This window comes from Musa acuminata, chromosome BXJ3-7 (assembly GCF_036884655.1).
Source record: "Musa acuminata AAA Group cultivar baxijiao chromosome BXJ3-7, Cavendish_Baxijiao_AAA, whole genome shotgun sequence".
NCBI classification, from domain to species: domain Eukaryota; kingdom Viridiplantae; phylum Streptophyta; class Magnoliopsida; order Zingiberales; family Musaceae; genus Musa; species Musa acuminata.
In genome coordinates, this window is record NC_088355.1 from 33,433,512 (window position 1) to 33,447,965 (window position 14,454).

Below are 14,454 nucleotides of genomic sequence, written 5' to 3' on the forward strand. Positions count from 1 at the left end.
TCGTTTCTCAAGCAGAAATTGCAGAGTTCTTTCTTTCTTTTTGTGAATCGACAACCACCTGTGTAATATCGAATTCTCTTGCCAGTAAAAAAAATAGCATAACATGTAGTTCACTGAACACTAGTCTGCATTGCACATTAGCTCCTGTGTAAACAAGTGCTCATGAGTGAATCTTGTGAGATCATGATGCACATAGGCATGACTCAGCCTGGCATGCACATAAGCAAGTGACTGACAATAGTACTAGCATATAGATATGGAATCAACCACACATGAATCTGCAAGTCACCAGCATCATTTTGTTTTGCAACTTGGTCCAGATACAAACTCAACTTTATTTGGCAGAGATGCAGTTCAACTCAAGAAATAGCATACACAGGAGAAGATTACTTACAGAAACAACCCTCTCATCCTTGTTTGTTCCTCCCCGCCCCCCCCCCCCCCCAATTATGTTATAAGGACAAAATTTCTGATGATACAATCTTGTAAGGACCTCATCGTGGATAACTTTCTGATGGTTATAATGGAGTATAATGAATTACATGGTTAGTGTATCAGGAAGAGCAGTTGGTGCTCCCAAAATCTTACCACCAACATCGGGAAAATACTCATGGTTGGGCAGAGGCCGGACCTTACCATCAGAATCCACCTTGATAGGGTACTTCAGTAGGTGACCCTTGAGTGGTATTATTTCGTCTGCGGTGTATCTCGACCAGTTATCTTCCGCTATCCTATTTACGAATTTTACACATTCCGTGCTATCAGGCTTCTCAAAGCGATCATCTACCATGCCTAGATGCTCTGCCCACAGTGACATCCGATATCCATATACCTGGAGCAGTTCAAATTTTCTTTAATATGGAGTGCACTTAGGATAATACAGTATGGTTTATCAAGTTTATATTTTCTCTAAAACTATTGGAAGTTAGCAGCTTAAATTTTCAAGTATCCTGTAGTGATACTTCGAGTACAAGCTTGAAATTGCAATAAATGCTATGATACGGATTCACAGGCAAACCCAGAGGGCTTGTAAGTTAGAAACCTATTGCAAGTCAAATGTTTTATTAGCACCAATTACCACAAAAGCACTCAAGATTATAAAATCCATCCAATCAGTGAACCAAATAGCTGATTCTGTTTGCAAATTGAAATAAACTTAGTATCTCAGATCTACTCATTGGCGAATTAGTTTATGCACATACACTCCATTCTTCAGCTACATTTACAACTGAACTTTGCATAAAGAGTTTGATTTCACCAAAACCTGGTTTATTGTTCCTAAGATGGCAATGTAAATGATTAAGAGTGAAATTGGATCACTTTACATTAGTCACTGCACCAAATTGGCTAAACAGTAAGGAAGATTATCACACCATCCTATCTCCATGAAAGGATCATTATGGTTAGAAGTGGAGGAACTCCTATAAAAGATTATCATTCAGGCAGGAAATGCTAGATACATGAAATCACCCTTATGTTACACATTAATGTATATTGAAGTTTGGAGATGGTTCGATAATGGTATACTAAGCTTTCAAATACATATGATGATACAGAAACTAGAAAGAGAGAGCATGAAATTATAATTAATGCCACTAACCTGGCCATGTGGATGTCTTTTGTTCTTAGTCCATGTATGATTAGGTTGATAAGCTCCCATGGCTATCTCAGTATCTCTTGAGCCAGCCAAAGATCTTTGGTTAATATTGGCTGAACCAATCATCACATACTCATCATCTACAATCATCCCTTTTGCATGAACATATATCATGAACCGTCGGAACTTTTGTGACAGTGACTGAGCTTATTCAAGATGGAATGGTAACAGTATTAGTTGTGAAGCACAGTAAAAGATTTGATAAGACAATACCTGTTTATATTTCAAAAATTATCTAGAGTATGACATGTCAAATACTGTTTCCATTTGAGTTAATTTGCAATTACAGTACAAATTTTTGGAAGGAAATGGTTATTAAGCAAATTACCTGCACATGACAAGAACAGAATAAAAAATGTTTGGCATTATGTGAAGACTGCAAGGCCTAATGCAGACTTGAAACAATCCATAAGAAATATAGGAACTTTTGGAATTGAAGTGTGTTCTTACAAGCTAAGAATACCACCAAAAGAGCAAACATGGAACTGAGCTATAAAGATTCAGCAGACAAATATTCAATGTTTGAATTACCTCCACACCAAACTGTACTGTATTGGAATTTGATATTTTGTTAAATGGGTCTACTCATATGATTTTGGGCCCAATATGATAAAAATGGTGAAGTGTCTTTCTAGAAACATGCAAGTGAGCATACTCTCGGAAAAAACACTATTGAAGAAAACAAAAAAAAAACCTTTAAGTATTATGCTGGCACAATTTGTTGTTGACACATTTTGGCACCACATGGTGTGGTCGGGACACACCGTGCTGACCAATAGAGCCATACACACCAATGCTACAATAAGACAATTCTTTTATTGTAGAAGTAAATAACTTGATGTTTTCTAATTGGTGATTGCAAGAAAAAGAAATTACTTGAGAAAATAAATTCAAATTATGTCATTGATACAGTACCATTGGGCTTTTATCTAAAGATTGCTGTTGCAAGTTTTCCTTTGGTGCTATTTCACGATTGCCAAGACAATAGAAATTAAGGAAATCTTGTGGATGTGCATTTTCAAGGTTCATGGATTTAAGCTCCTGTGCCACAATTTCATACATCATCTTCATTGTCTGGCCCTGCAAAGATCATAAATATTAATAATAAATTCTACTACATAGAAGAATGAAATCACAAAAATTTTAACGACAGGGAGGATGAACTCCATAGCTTCTTAAAAGATGATGTCAAATTATCAATATGTGGTTCTATGGGGAGAGAATTCTATGATGGCATGCAACAATAGGTGATTCACCACAGGCATGCTTTCTCCAGAAATAACAAACGTGCTTTCATAAGATTACCATGATTAAAATCTTGACATACACAGTTTTCTGAATAATGATGATTATTAAAACACATGGCAAACTTTTGGTAACACTGTTGATAAAATATTAAATCTTGCAAAGTTTCTTTCACGAAGTTTGACTTTCAAGCATGACCTACTTATCTGATGAGCCAAGATGGAAAAATTATGTGGATGCTATTGTGTGGATGATTCATCACCAATCAGTGCATCTAGTATGAAAAAGGATATGAGTCAGAAAGGAAGAGACATATTAGTCCATCATTTTAATTTCTAATTAATTATGACCTGTAGCTAGTAAAATTTCTAGGTTTATATTAATCACAATGCTTAGCTTAAGTTCTAAAAAAGCTAAATCGCATCATTCTGTTGACTGAAAGATCAATACTAGAATATATGAAGGTCATTCCTCAGAAGCATTTGAACACTACCTTCTAAAGTAACATGATACCTGCCAAAAAAGAATTTCTTGCACAGCATTGGAAGTTGGATCTCCTTCAGGCCACATTGGTATAACAACATAAACTGCAAATTGTTCTTTTGCTCTAATTTTGCTGGCAATTTTCAGAGCTAACTCCACAGGTATTAGATTATCAGCACCTATTGATTCCAAAATAGTTTCAAACTTAATGAATCTTGCATATAGTACAGGCAGAAAGTAGCAAGAATGAAATTTGGCAATAGAACATGATGCCATTAATTTTGTTGCAGATATTTTGGCAACTGCCAAACTCTATTGAATGAATAATGGTTGGTGCTTATAAATTAGTGGTTCCTATGTCAAGTAAACTCTGCATATGTTACTTTTATGAAGTGATGCTAACTAAGCATCATCTAAGAAAATTTTAAAATTATAAAATAATTGATATAGCTATTAAGCAAAAATGATTGTCATAACCAAAACTGTTGCAGACAATTTAGTTTGCATAATTGGCCTTCACACAATTCAATCTTCAAACCACAAAGTCAATGTTTTTCAGAAAAAAAATTTTCCTTCACAAAAGATGGTAAAAACAATATATATACCATCAGATCTATCCCTCCCATCTATTAGTTTTCTTATTATATGATCTATGAACTCTTGCATTGGTACCTATAAATATTGCTGGTAATACATTCAGAAACTATGATTGATGATAGAAGCATGTATGAAACAAAAGTGATTTGATAACACACATCCTGTCCTATGGATACTGTTGGCTAAATTTGGGTCATTCTCTGGATATGTATTTTGCATTGTATCTAATTCTATGAAAAGTAGGTAATTCTATGATGCTTGTTGATGCTTCAAAAAATGTCTATTAGCAGGGCTTCTAGTCATCAGATAATAACATACTAATGACAGAGAGATAAATCATTAATTTCTGGTTTTCTGATATTTAGTATCATTAGATAGAGAGCTTGAGGTTCAGGATATTGACTTCATTTACAGAGCATTATACCATGGTCAATAGAGTTTTGCAGTCAATTATATGCAGTTATGCATTTCTTGGTGGTATAGATCACAATTTCTAACAAAAGCACTTGAAAATCAAAATGATTCCTGTGTTCTGAAATATAAGCAGGAGGATGTAGATATGTGATTGCTGCAAAACTATACCACAGGGGATTCAGCAAACCTGAGTTTTTATAAGATGGCCAAGCAAATGAAGAACCAAGAAAATACTGATTTTCAATGTATATGAAATGTTGAGCAGATCTGATTGCCTTCACATATGCTGTGTGGATGCTCTTATCAATGACCAGATTCTTTCGACAAACAAGATTCTGAAAAAGTCAATAAAAGATAATAAATAAGACAGAAAAAAGGTACTGGAACTGTAAAGTTCTAGTGAAATACTTGACAAAACAAGCATTTATATTATTTTTCTAAAAAACCAAAGTATGCATCCACTTGATCTCCACTTGTCAATAATGACAAAGGTGAATAGTTACAAAATAGATGCTAGCATCTCCACCAAAGCCAAACACTGACCATTTTCAGAGATTCTTGGACATTGCTGGGAAATCCTTTTACTGATCCAGAGTCTATAGATCGAAAGATCTGACAAATTAAAGAAGATCATGAAGCTTTGAGTAACATTTAAACTAAGCCTGAAGGTATTTAGCAGCTAATTAGTGGCGTACTACCTGAACATGCCAGTTTTCAGGGTCTTCTTCCTGGGAAACCCATAGACTCGGATCACCATCTGGAACAGAAAGTGAAGGACTAAGTATCCATGAAATTCGTTCAAGATGTATTAGTGCATCATCATGCCATCGAGATGCTTTTCTAAAACGTAGACTAAATTCCCGCCATTTTGTTGCCTTTCGCCAGCGCTGCTCAAAATTCTTTAGGATATCATAAGCAGCAGGGCCTTCAATTTTGCAATGTAAATCATGCCACGGTTGTCTTGGGCCTTTAGTTCCTGCCTAAACAAAATAAGAAATAATGAAAAATCAATAAAGTTACATCAAACAAATGGTATGCCAAAACTCCTAGATCTCCATTAAGCAAGCATGTTTATCTTCGGCTTTAACAAAAAGCTTGCAGTATATATAAATCAGATAAGTAGTAACCTTGGGCTGGGCCTCTAGGTTTTGCCTAAATAAAACCAGAAAATACAAAGAGAAGCTCATAGTGTAGCATAAAATCCATAAAATCTCAAACCTCCTATATATGTCTAATAATCAAACATGTTTATCTAAGGGCCTCTGCATGTAGCTTGCTGAATCTATAGGTCCTTAAATGAGGAATCATGAATTTCCTATATTCTTAGATGTTGACATTGTTGTCTAGACACAAAAGGAAAATTATCTGTCATATGCATGTGTGTGCCATTAACCAAAAAAAGAAATGACACAACTTATTGGTGTTTCATATTTTATCAATGGCTTATAGAAAATTCATATCCAAGATTAGGTGCACAAGAACTTTGAATCTGTAAAAGTCTTCCTCATGTAGACACTGCAATCACCTAAATTCTGTACAGAAACATAGAGAAGCATTATCATTCAATCTGGAGTGTGAGGTCATATATATCCATCCAACCAGAAATCATGATGCAAATCATGTTACTTCACATGGTGGATGGTTCAATGATTAATATATATTGATGTCACAAACAAAATTTTCCAACTTCAAAATTTATTATTAAGAGTTGCTATTCAGTAGATGGTGTACATAGTAAACAAACATAGCAAGTTGCATCCCAAAACCACTACTCTAGAAGATTAAATCAGAATGCAGAAAATGAACTCACAGCAAATGTGGGATTATGGATATCATTCAAAAAGACTGTGTCCATATCACAAAAAAGTCTATGATCTGGAGTATCATAGCGGCCATCACAAAGATCTAGGCCTCCAATAAAAGCAGTAATTTTTCTCTTATTTCCAGAAGCCTGTGTATCAACCAGTACACATTTCTGATGGTGTGTGAAAAGGGTACCTACCACCTGTATGAAGAGAAAAACAAGGTAACCATACTGCGAAATAGAAGTAGGATTAGAAAACATTGACTAAAATTCTCGCTTGTTCTTCCTAAAGATTTCAAATTTCTGCTCAACAGATAAGGATTCTCCAGTAGGAATTATTAATATCACATATAGATGCTTAAAACTGAATAAATGGGATCACTCAAGCAACTTTTATCATTATCATAAGACATTATAGTCAGCAAAAGAAACATATTATTAATTGAAATTAAAGTGATAACTAGTAAAATACAAACAGTAGAGTACTGTTCAGTTACTGTCTGGTATGCACGGTTCATTGTGCTCTCCAGAGATATAGTCCATACCAAATCAAAAAGGGCGAAACTGTCCTGTTCATGTACAGGTCCTTACTGACTTATATGGTTGGTATTTGAATCTATGCAGAAACTGTGTCAAATTATCAAAAATATATCCAACAAAAGCTTTTAATAGATCAAATACAATTTGAGGCTATGCCCATGTGTTGCTTGAGTGTAAGCCTCATATCACCAAGAACTTATTTGTTTCATTCAAAAGAAATTTAGAACAAAATATTTCAGGATCCAACATACACAAAGATACTAAACTGCTCCCATTTAATTTTTAGCAGTGGAGAATTTCCTCACAAGGAAAAAATTCCTACAATGGAGAAACCTCAATTATGGAACTATAGAGTAGTGCCCTATATTTGTTCAAGTTCGAAGTCGATCCAGGTTAAATGACTGTTGCATTATCAAACAATCTTTCTCAATTGAAATAATATAAGCACTAGTGTTACATAGACTACCAAATTGATGGACACAAATGGCAAATGGTCAAATTAGTATGCACTTTAACCCTGTTGATTAGTCTTTATGTTCACAAAACATTAAAGTTACCAGAGTACAAGGTTTAACCATAGATATGGCATCAAATGTAATTCTCATGGGACTTTTTTTTGTTGCTACTTTTCCAATATATTATTTATCAAATGTTGCAGTTTTCACTCTAAAACATGTAAACTCATGCATTGTCAAAATTATCTAGACAAAGTGCTAGGCTATATAATTCGATAATAAGATTATTCACATAATTCGATGGTTAGCAGCTATGGGACGTTTTAGCTGAAGGGATCTTTTCATCTACTTATAACTGAATACCCATGTAAAATTTAACTAGATTGTATAGAGAAAGAAGAATAACACTATCAAAAGATATGGTGGTGTGAAGCTTGCCTGCTGCTTGACAATGCTAAGCTTACTGCTGGCATAACGAGGTGATAACACACAAATAACAGAGGAATGCTTGAAAAACTTCCGTGTCTCTTCGTCATGAGTTTGCATTACACCGCCCTGCAAAAATTATATGCAAATGCAGATCAATCATTTTTATTCATACGTCTCACTACATTAGTTTACTCAGAATTAGCCTTCTTTAGCTTTGCTGCTATTCCATTAATATATATTCTATACATATAGTGTTATGCATCATCCTTTTAGACTGGATTCCTGCAAGAATAACTATGGCATGTCACTTATGACAGCATATGAATCACAAGGGTAGCTAGTAAAGATAAAGGGGAAACCATGATCTAAAATATGAATAACAAAAAATTAAACACTAGAATCAATTTAATCCAGAAAAAGATTGCATTTTTTTTGTAAATTTTGTACTTTCAATTAGCAATACATCTGATAAGGGTAAAGGCTTTAGATAGTATATTAGTTGCTACCTGCCTCTCAAAAGAATCTTCTAAGCACCCTTTGGTAGAGGCTTGACTCACATGGTTTTCAAACTCAAGTCATGACAAATATGGTAAAAAAAATTGCCACTCGTGATGTGTGAAACAAGTTGGAACCTTTTATGCCTCCTGGCAAATATCTGATCTACCAATGTAACAACATGGTTGGCCATGTTGCCTCTGCTATCCGAACATCATCTGCAGGGATCTTAGTAAGATGTGTGTTTGTCTAAAGTTGAGGAAATTGTGATAACTAAATGGCCCCATATTATATGTGAGCCAAGGCTTTAGGCAGTGTATGAATTGCTATTGATCTCCAAAGAGGATCTTCAGTGTACTCCTCAATGTAGCTCAGTCCTGTGATTTTCAAGCCTGAGTCATGACAAGGTTACCATGTTTTCATAAGCTATTTTTTGTAGATCTCTAATGATCTTACATCCTAGTGATCTCTCAATTGGCTCTAAATATTATACTCCACGAAACACCCTAAGCACAAACTTATGATGAAATCTAAGTGACCTTCTTGATGGAAATTATGTATAGATTAATGGCCAAAACCTCAAAGCAACTTTCTCGTTTGTGGCAAACCTCTAGATGATTTTGTTGTTGCAAAATAACATTAAAAACTAATCATATCCAGTCTTATGTTTAAAATTCATCAACATGCTGGATGAATTATATGTACTACAGGCTTCTGATGTTCAATGCATGTTATCATATGAGGTAGCACCTAAGAGTAAAGACATGCATTTTTGAAAGCTTCTTGGTCCATAATAGATTGCAACTGATGTCATTCTCTTGATTCAGTAGTGTCAAGGAATCTGAAAAGGACATTATCATATGAAATAGAACCTAAGAGTAAAGACGTGCCATCTTGAGAGCTTGTTGGTTCATAATAGACTACAACTATTGTCATCCTTTAATTCAGTAGTGTCGTGGCCTACAAGACCTACTAACCCAATAACTTATAACTAGTGGTTCTCGGCAAGAATTAAAATTTTGTACCATACCAAAGTTTCTAGATTCTCTCGGTACGGTACTGTATACCGAACGATATATTTCGTTATACCACTCGGTATGTATGTGTGTGTGTATATATATATATATAAGTAATAAAAAAATCATTTTCACCGAGGCGATGTCGCCTCTCTTCTCCCCGCGATGCCAAGGAATCTTCTCCCTACGTGGATGAGAAGTCATCGACAGACGAGGAGGGAGAGCGGAACCGATCTCCAGGTTCTCCTCTTCTTCTCCCTTTTCTTTCTTCCCCTTCTCCCTCAGTCACCGCCCGATTTAGGATGATAACGGGGTGAAAATAGCCCCAATTGACGATACCTCCCAGTAGCGGACGGTCCATGTACCAATTTGCTAGCGGATTGATACGTACCGCCCGGTACGAGGGGTATCATTTGAAATTAAAGACCTTAGTTCTTAGGCACCCAGAAAAGTTTAAAGTCAAGCATAATAGTAGTGGTAAGCTCATCAAGTCAAATATACTAGTTTAACCAAGGTTTCTCGTGCCATGGTATATCGTTAGGTATTGGTGGTATGTACTGATCCGATTGGGGACTGGTACACAATCCACCCTGTACCGGGTGATATATGCTAAATGATCCCATATCACCCAATACGAGGTTTGTACAGTTAAAATCCGATCATTTCTGACTTGTACTAGTCGGATTTTGACCATTATCGATGAACAACTTAGATCTGACCAATTCTAATTATCAGATCCATTTGAAAGGAGTTTTAAGCCCTTTTCTCCCACTCTTTCACCCTCTTTCACTCTCTCAATCACTTTTTCACTCAATTCTTTTTCTTATTTTCACACTTGTACTCTCTTAAAACTTCATAAAGCTGCGATTTGTAATTTGGATCAAGCTTGGAAGGCTAATTCGAGAGGACTAACATCTAAGTTAGAGGAAGAACTCTCTAATCAAATGTACCACAAAGGGAGGATTAACACATCGATTACTTGATTCATTTGAATCTTAAAGTTTAAGTTGTTTAAATTTTTTTACAGATAATTCAATACCAACGAAAGGATGGTTTAGAACATACCATAAAACTGCTCCTCAAAGCCCAAAAAAGATATGTCACTATTTTTTTAATTTAGATTATTTTTACTAAATTTATATTTATTTTCAACTTAAAACCCCTAATCTAAATTTTTTTCTATTTTTAAAAAAAATTGGAGCTATTTTTTATCATTTTCTTGTGTTGTCTATATGCCCTCCGTATTGACACATGGTACACTGGTAGGGGGTGATACATACAATACCGTCGATTGACCAATAGACTAGTTTGGACCAATAAGACGAACATTGGGTCTAACCCTATCTCATCTCTCAATGTATAGGGTGTCATAGTATCCCCAAAAATCAATAGGTCACCATGACCATACACAAACTTCGATGACTAATTTTATTCGACTCTAAAATTAAAAATAATAGTAGTAATAATCATGTTAACGATTGATGCAAAAATGAAAGTAAAAGCTTAGTTAAGAGAAATAATAAGTGTAAGAGAAATAAAAAGTACAAAAAAGTCTTTCTAGAAAAGGACTTGGGGCTTTGCTGCTTTGCCAGTTTTAATCAAGGACAAGCAGACTGAAAAAAAGAAAGGCACTCTCATTTCCAATTAGTGATGCAACACTTGAACTTTCATCTATGGACATATAGTGTCAGGATTTAGTTACGTTGTATTTGCATTTGCATATTCCAAGCAGTGCATGCATCTTATTAGAACTCCAATTTTTCAAGCAATTAAGCTTTTTTTTTTCAGGAAAGGAGATTGAAACCCAAAGGTCACAGCATAAATGACGAAAAGCAATAGAGGAGGTTGAAAATATTAGAGAGGATGTGCATTAGCAAGAAAGTGTTATTGAAGCAATATACTCCAGAACTGAAACTAGTCACCATTGTAGAGCTAAACTAACCGATAAACTCAGAATCTATAAATTAGCATTTTGAAAAAATGGATAATGATCATCAAAGATTTTTCATCAGAACCACTTCAAGTTGGTTTTTCCTCAATAAATCCATCTTGATCAGGTATTCTAATATCAGAGCATGGCACAAGATTACCAACAACTGTATATATTTAGTGCAAGTAACAACTATTGTGAACATGGCTGATTCAGAAGAATATACATAAGTGCAGGTTTATGACAGAAATAATTTGATAACAGATTCTTAATTTGAATTAGCAAATCAATCTACATGGTTTTTATAATAGCTAGTTACTATAATAAGATATTCCTCAAGTGACTATATTAATGCTGAGAATATATGACAAGATAAGGTACATGAAAGTGTACAGGAACAATTAGTCCACTATCTACATCTCTCTGAAAAATGGTGTGATACTTGTAGCAAAAATATTCTGTAAGTGTGACCTATTGAAAAAAATTTAATTCACAACTTTTGATTAGGTGAATAATTCTATGAATAAATCCTTAAAACAGATGTAAACAACAATTAACAAATATTTATTTGGTTTTTCACAGATTTTATGATTCATTATTAAATCATTCAATTGTTTTCGAATGTTATTATTATAAACACAAGGCTATAATTATATCTAATCTTTTCCACCATGACTAGTCATACACCAAAAAAAATCAAAATCAAAATCCCTTTTTTTTACTGTTTAATTTTTTTTCCAACAAGAATGTGGACAAATTAATTCCAAACTCTAGCCAAAATTTCTGGATTATTTGTGAACATTGATCTTTCAGTTCTTGTGAATTATTTGCAAATGATAAATTTGTGGCAATAGGTACATCAAGTATATAACAAACCCCAAATGATTAGGACTTACGACTTTATTGTTATATATATATATATATATATATATATATATATATATATATATATATATATATATATATATATATATATATATATATATATATATATATATATTAGGAGAGTAGAGGGACAAATGTGACAAACCCAAGTTTTGAGTACTCACATGTGATGATGCAATGTGGATTATGATATCCCCTAATGAATGTTCATGTAACTTGGATCTTTTATGGGGAAAAGCAGATCAAGATCATTAGTCTCCCAGATCAAGAAAAAAAGAAACAAACAGAGCAATTGAAGAGATAAAAACAGGAAATGCTCATTGACAGCAAATAAAGCAACTATCCTTGCATAAAGATGGAGATACTGATCACAACATTGTTAATAACTTGTAGAAAATCAATTATTAAAAGGACTTGCATTGAAACGATCTTACCGTCTTAAGAAACAATTTGTCATGGGATGTTTTGTCGTCCCAAACCAGCATGCACACTCTCACACCCTCCTGCGACTTGTACTTGAGCAGATCTCCCAATGTGAGCGCACCTCCGTTTGGCAGCGGACGTGTAGGCTCCCTCACCAGCTTCACCTTGTGGTATATCGACCAGCCGACCAGATAAATCATATGATGCGCCTCAAGAATCGCATGACAGATATCCTCCCAGCAATTCTCGTGCTTGAACATGGCGCCTTTCTCGAGATTGACTTCCGGTAGCTCACCTTCCCTCACATGGGCGTCCTGGTAGAGCGTGACAGACCCCCCTTGCCGTAGCGGAAAGTAGGTATCCCTCACCCCAAGCTTCTCCGGATCCCCAGTGATGCCGTGCTGGTACTCTGGCTTCTTCTCAACGGCGGTGAATTCCATGGAGAGGTGGAGAGCGGTGTCACGCTTGTAAGGCTTCCCATTGGCGCCGAGGATGGGGAACCAGCCTTGGATCTTCTTGCCAGAGGCGATGCGTGCGGTGGGGACGGAGACGGTGCCGATGAGCTGCGCGCCGAAGACGTCGTTGTCCTTGACGTGCAGCACGAGAGCGGCGGCGCGGTGGGCGAGGGGGATCTTGAAGTGCTCATTCCAGATGGGGTCCTCGGAGTTGGAGATGACGCGGGTGCGGGCGACGGTGGCCTCTGCGAGGCAGGCAGTGACGTAGGGATCACTGGTGATGATCTTGCGGTGGTGGTGGTGGTGATGGTGTTGCTGGTGGCGTACGGCTCCGCAGCTGTAGTTGGAGAATGGCGGGCCGCAGGAGGTGAAGCAGCGGCGGAGGTGCTCGGAGAACATGTCCATGTTGGGGAGGCGACGGGCCTCGATGACGGTGAGGACGAGGTCCCCGTGGAGAAGAACGACGCCGTCCTCGGCGGCGGTGGCGCCGCCCCTGTACGCGGGGGCGGACGCCATCGAGCGCTCCGGTGAAGGCCGAGGGAGGGAGACAAACGCGGGATGGACTATGCCAAATAGAAGCTAAGAATGGGTTGGGGGGGTTCTTCCAAGACCGAGCCGAAGTCGGGACGCGAGAAGTGGAGCTTAAACGTAGGAGCAAGTTTGCTAGCTACGAAATCCCTTAATTCTCCTTACCGGGTTTGATTGATGCTGTCCACGCAAACCCCTCCTCACACGAGGACGGAGCAAAGCAGTCACGCTGCGTGAATCTCAAAGCCATTTTGATTGATGTTTTCGCTTTCGTCAACGATTGGACCTACAGATATTATTGGTTTTCGGTCTCGTTGACGTTGCGTGAGCTGCCTTAATCATTCATTACGCATGCCTCCTCGGGCTCTACGAGTTGAGAGCCAATCACAAGTCAGGTGTGCTTCGGGTGTCAGAATAGTTGAGATGAGGTGGGAAAACATAAAAGTCGAACTAATATCATATGACATAAATTTATTATCATCTTAATTTCAATATAATACAATTCATCGACGAGCATTACACTAAAACATTTGTCCAATTATCTTAATCTTCTAACATAGCAGATATATATTATTTATATACATAGCCATTCAATCATTTACGAGTCATACAAGTGGGATTTACCTTAAGAGGTTCAGATATTGTATAAACGCTACATTGACAGATATGAAGAATCATTATATATATTGGCACGTTCCACGCACGTCCGACCGACGCGGTCGCAACGGTCGCAACGGCGTGATACGCGCGTCCCCGCATCCGCGGTGCGTTGGCCTTTGGATGGGCACGCACCGACCGCGGATCTCACTTGCTCCGTCTCGTCGATGCCACGCTACCACAGCCTGGCGTCGCACTTGCTCCGTCAGAAGTGTCCATGTAGCATCACCATCACAACATGAATGTTCCATGTGCACACGAATATTAAAATCAATATTACTCTTTCTTCTAATTAATGGTTCATTTTCTTCCCCCATGCCCTGTGGACCAAATATGGAATCCACAGGCGGTCTTTATCTTAAATTTTTTTGGTCCACCAGAGCTATTTTTTCTTCCCTATTATACCAAAAATATTAAGGGCATTTTATCAAAAAAGTTTCC

The 14,454-nt window shown here is 36.8% G+C and overlaps 1 protein-coding gene across 2 annotated transcripts; it reads right to left on the minus strand.

The window, feature by feature from the left end:
- Positions 1-431: 431 nt before the first annotated feature.
- LOC103973351 (phospholipase D delta-like) lies at positions 432-13,478 on the minus strand. Of its 2 annotated transcripts, XM_009387894.3 has the most exons (10): positions 12,385-13,478; positions 7,634-7,750; positions 6,207-6,401; positions 5,095-5,376; positions 4,940-5,008; positions 4,584-4,731; positions 3,416-3,564; positions 2,573-2,737; positions 1,601-1,798; positions 432-832 (listed from the first exon to the last, which is right to left on the minus strand). In XM_009387894.3, exons 1-10 carry the CDS (start codon positions 13,342-13,344, stop codon positions 539-541), a joined length of 2,577 nt encoding a protein of 858 aa, XP_009386169.2. In that variant the 5' UTR covers positions 13,345-13,478; the 3' UTR covers positions 432-538. The 2 variants fall into 2 exon arrangements, with proteins under 2 accessions (XP_009386169.2, XP_009386171.2); XM_009387896.3 differs by lacking the exons at positions 432-832; positions 1,601-1,798 and having other exon boundaries at positions 2,584-2,737; positions 3,396-3,564; positions 12,385-13,477.
- Positions 13,479-14,454: the final 976 nt, after the last annotated feature.

What these genes read in the sequence shown, in the direction of transcription:
- LOC103973351 (XM_009387894.3), bottom strand. Translation starts at nt 13,344, where the DNA reads ATGGCGTCCGCCCCCGCGTACAGGGGCGGCGCCACCGCCGCCGAGGAC. An exon ending in CTGAAAACTGGCATGTTCAG is followed by an intron (nt 5,009 to 5,094) that starts GTAGTACGCCAC and finishes TTAATTTGTCAG; the next exon opens with ATCTTTCGATCTATAGACTC. An exon ending in GCCATCTTATAAAAACTCAG is followed by an intron (nt 3,565 to 4,583) that starts GTTTGCTGAATC and finishes TGGAATCAATAG; the next exon opens with GTGCTGATAATCTAATACCT.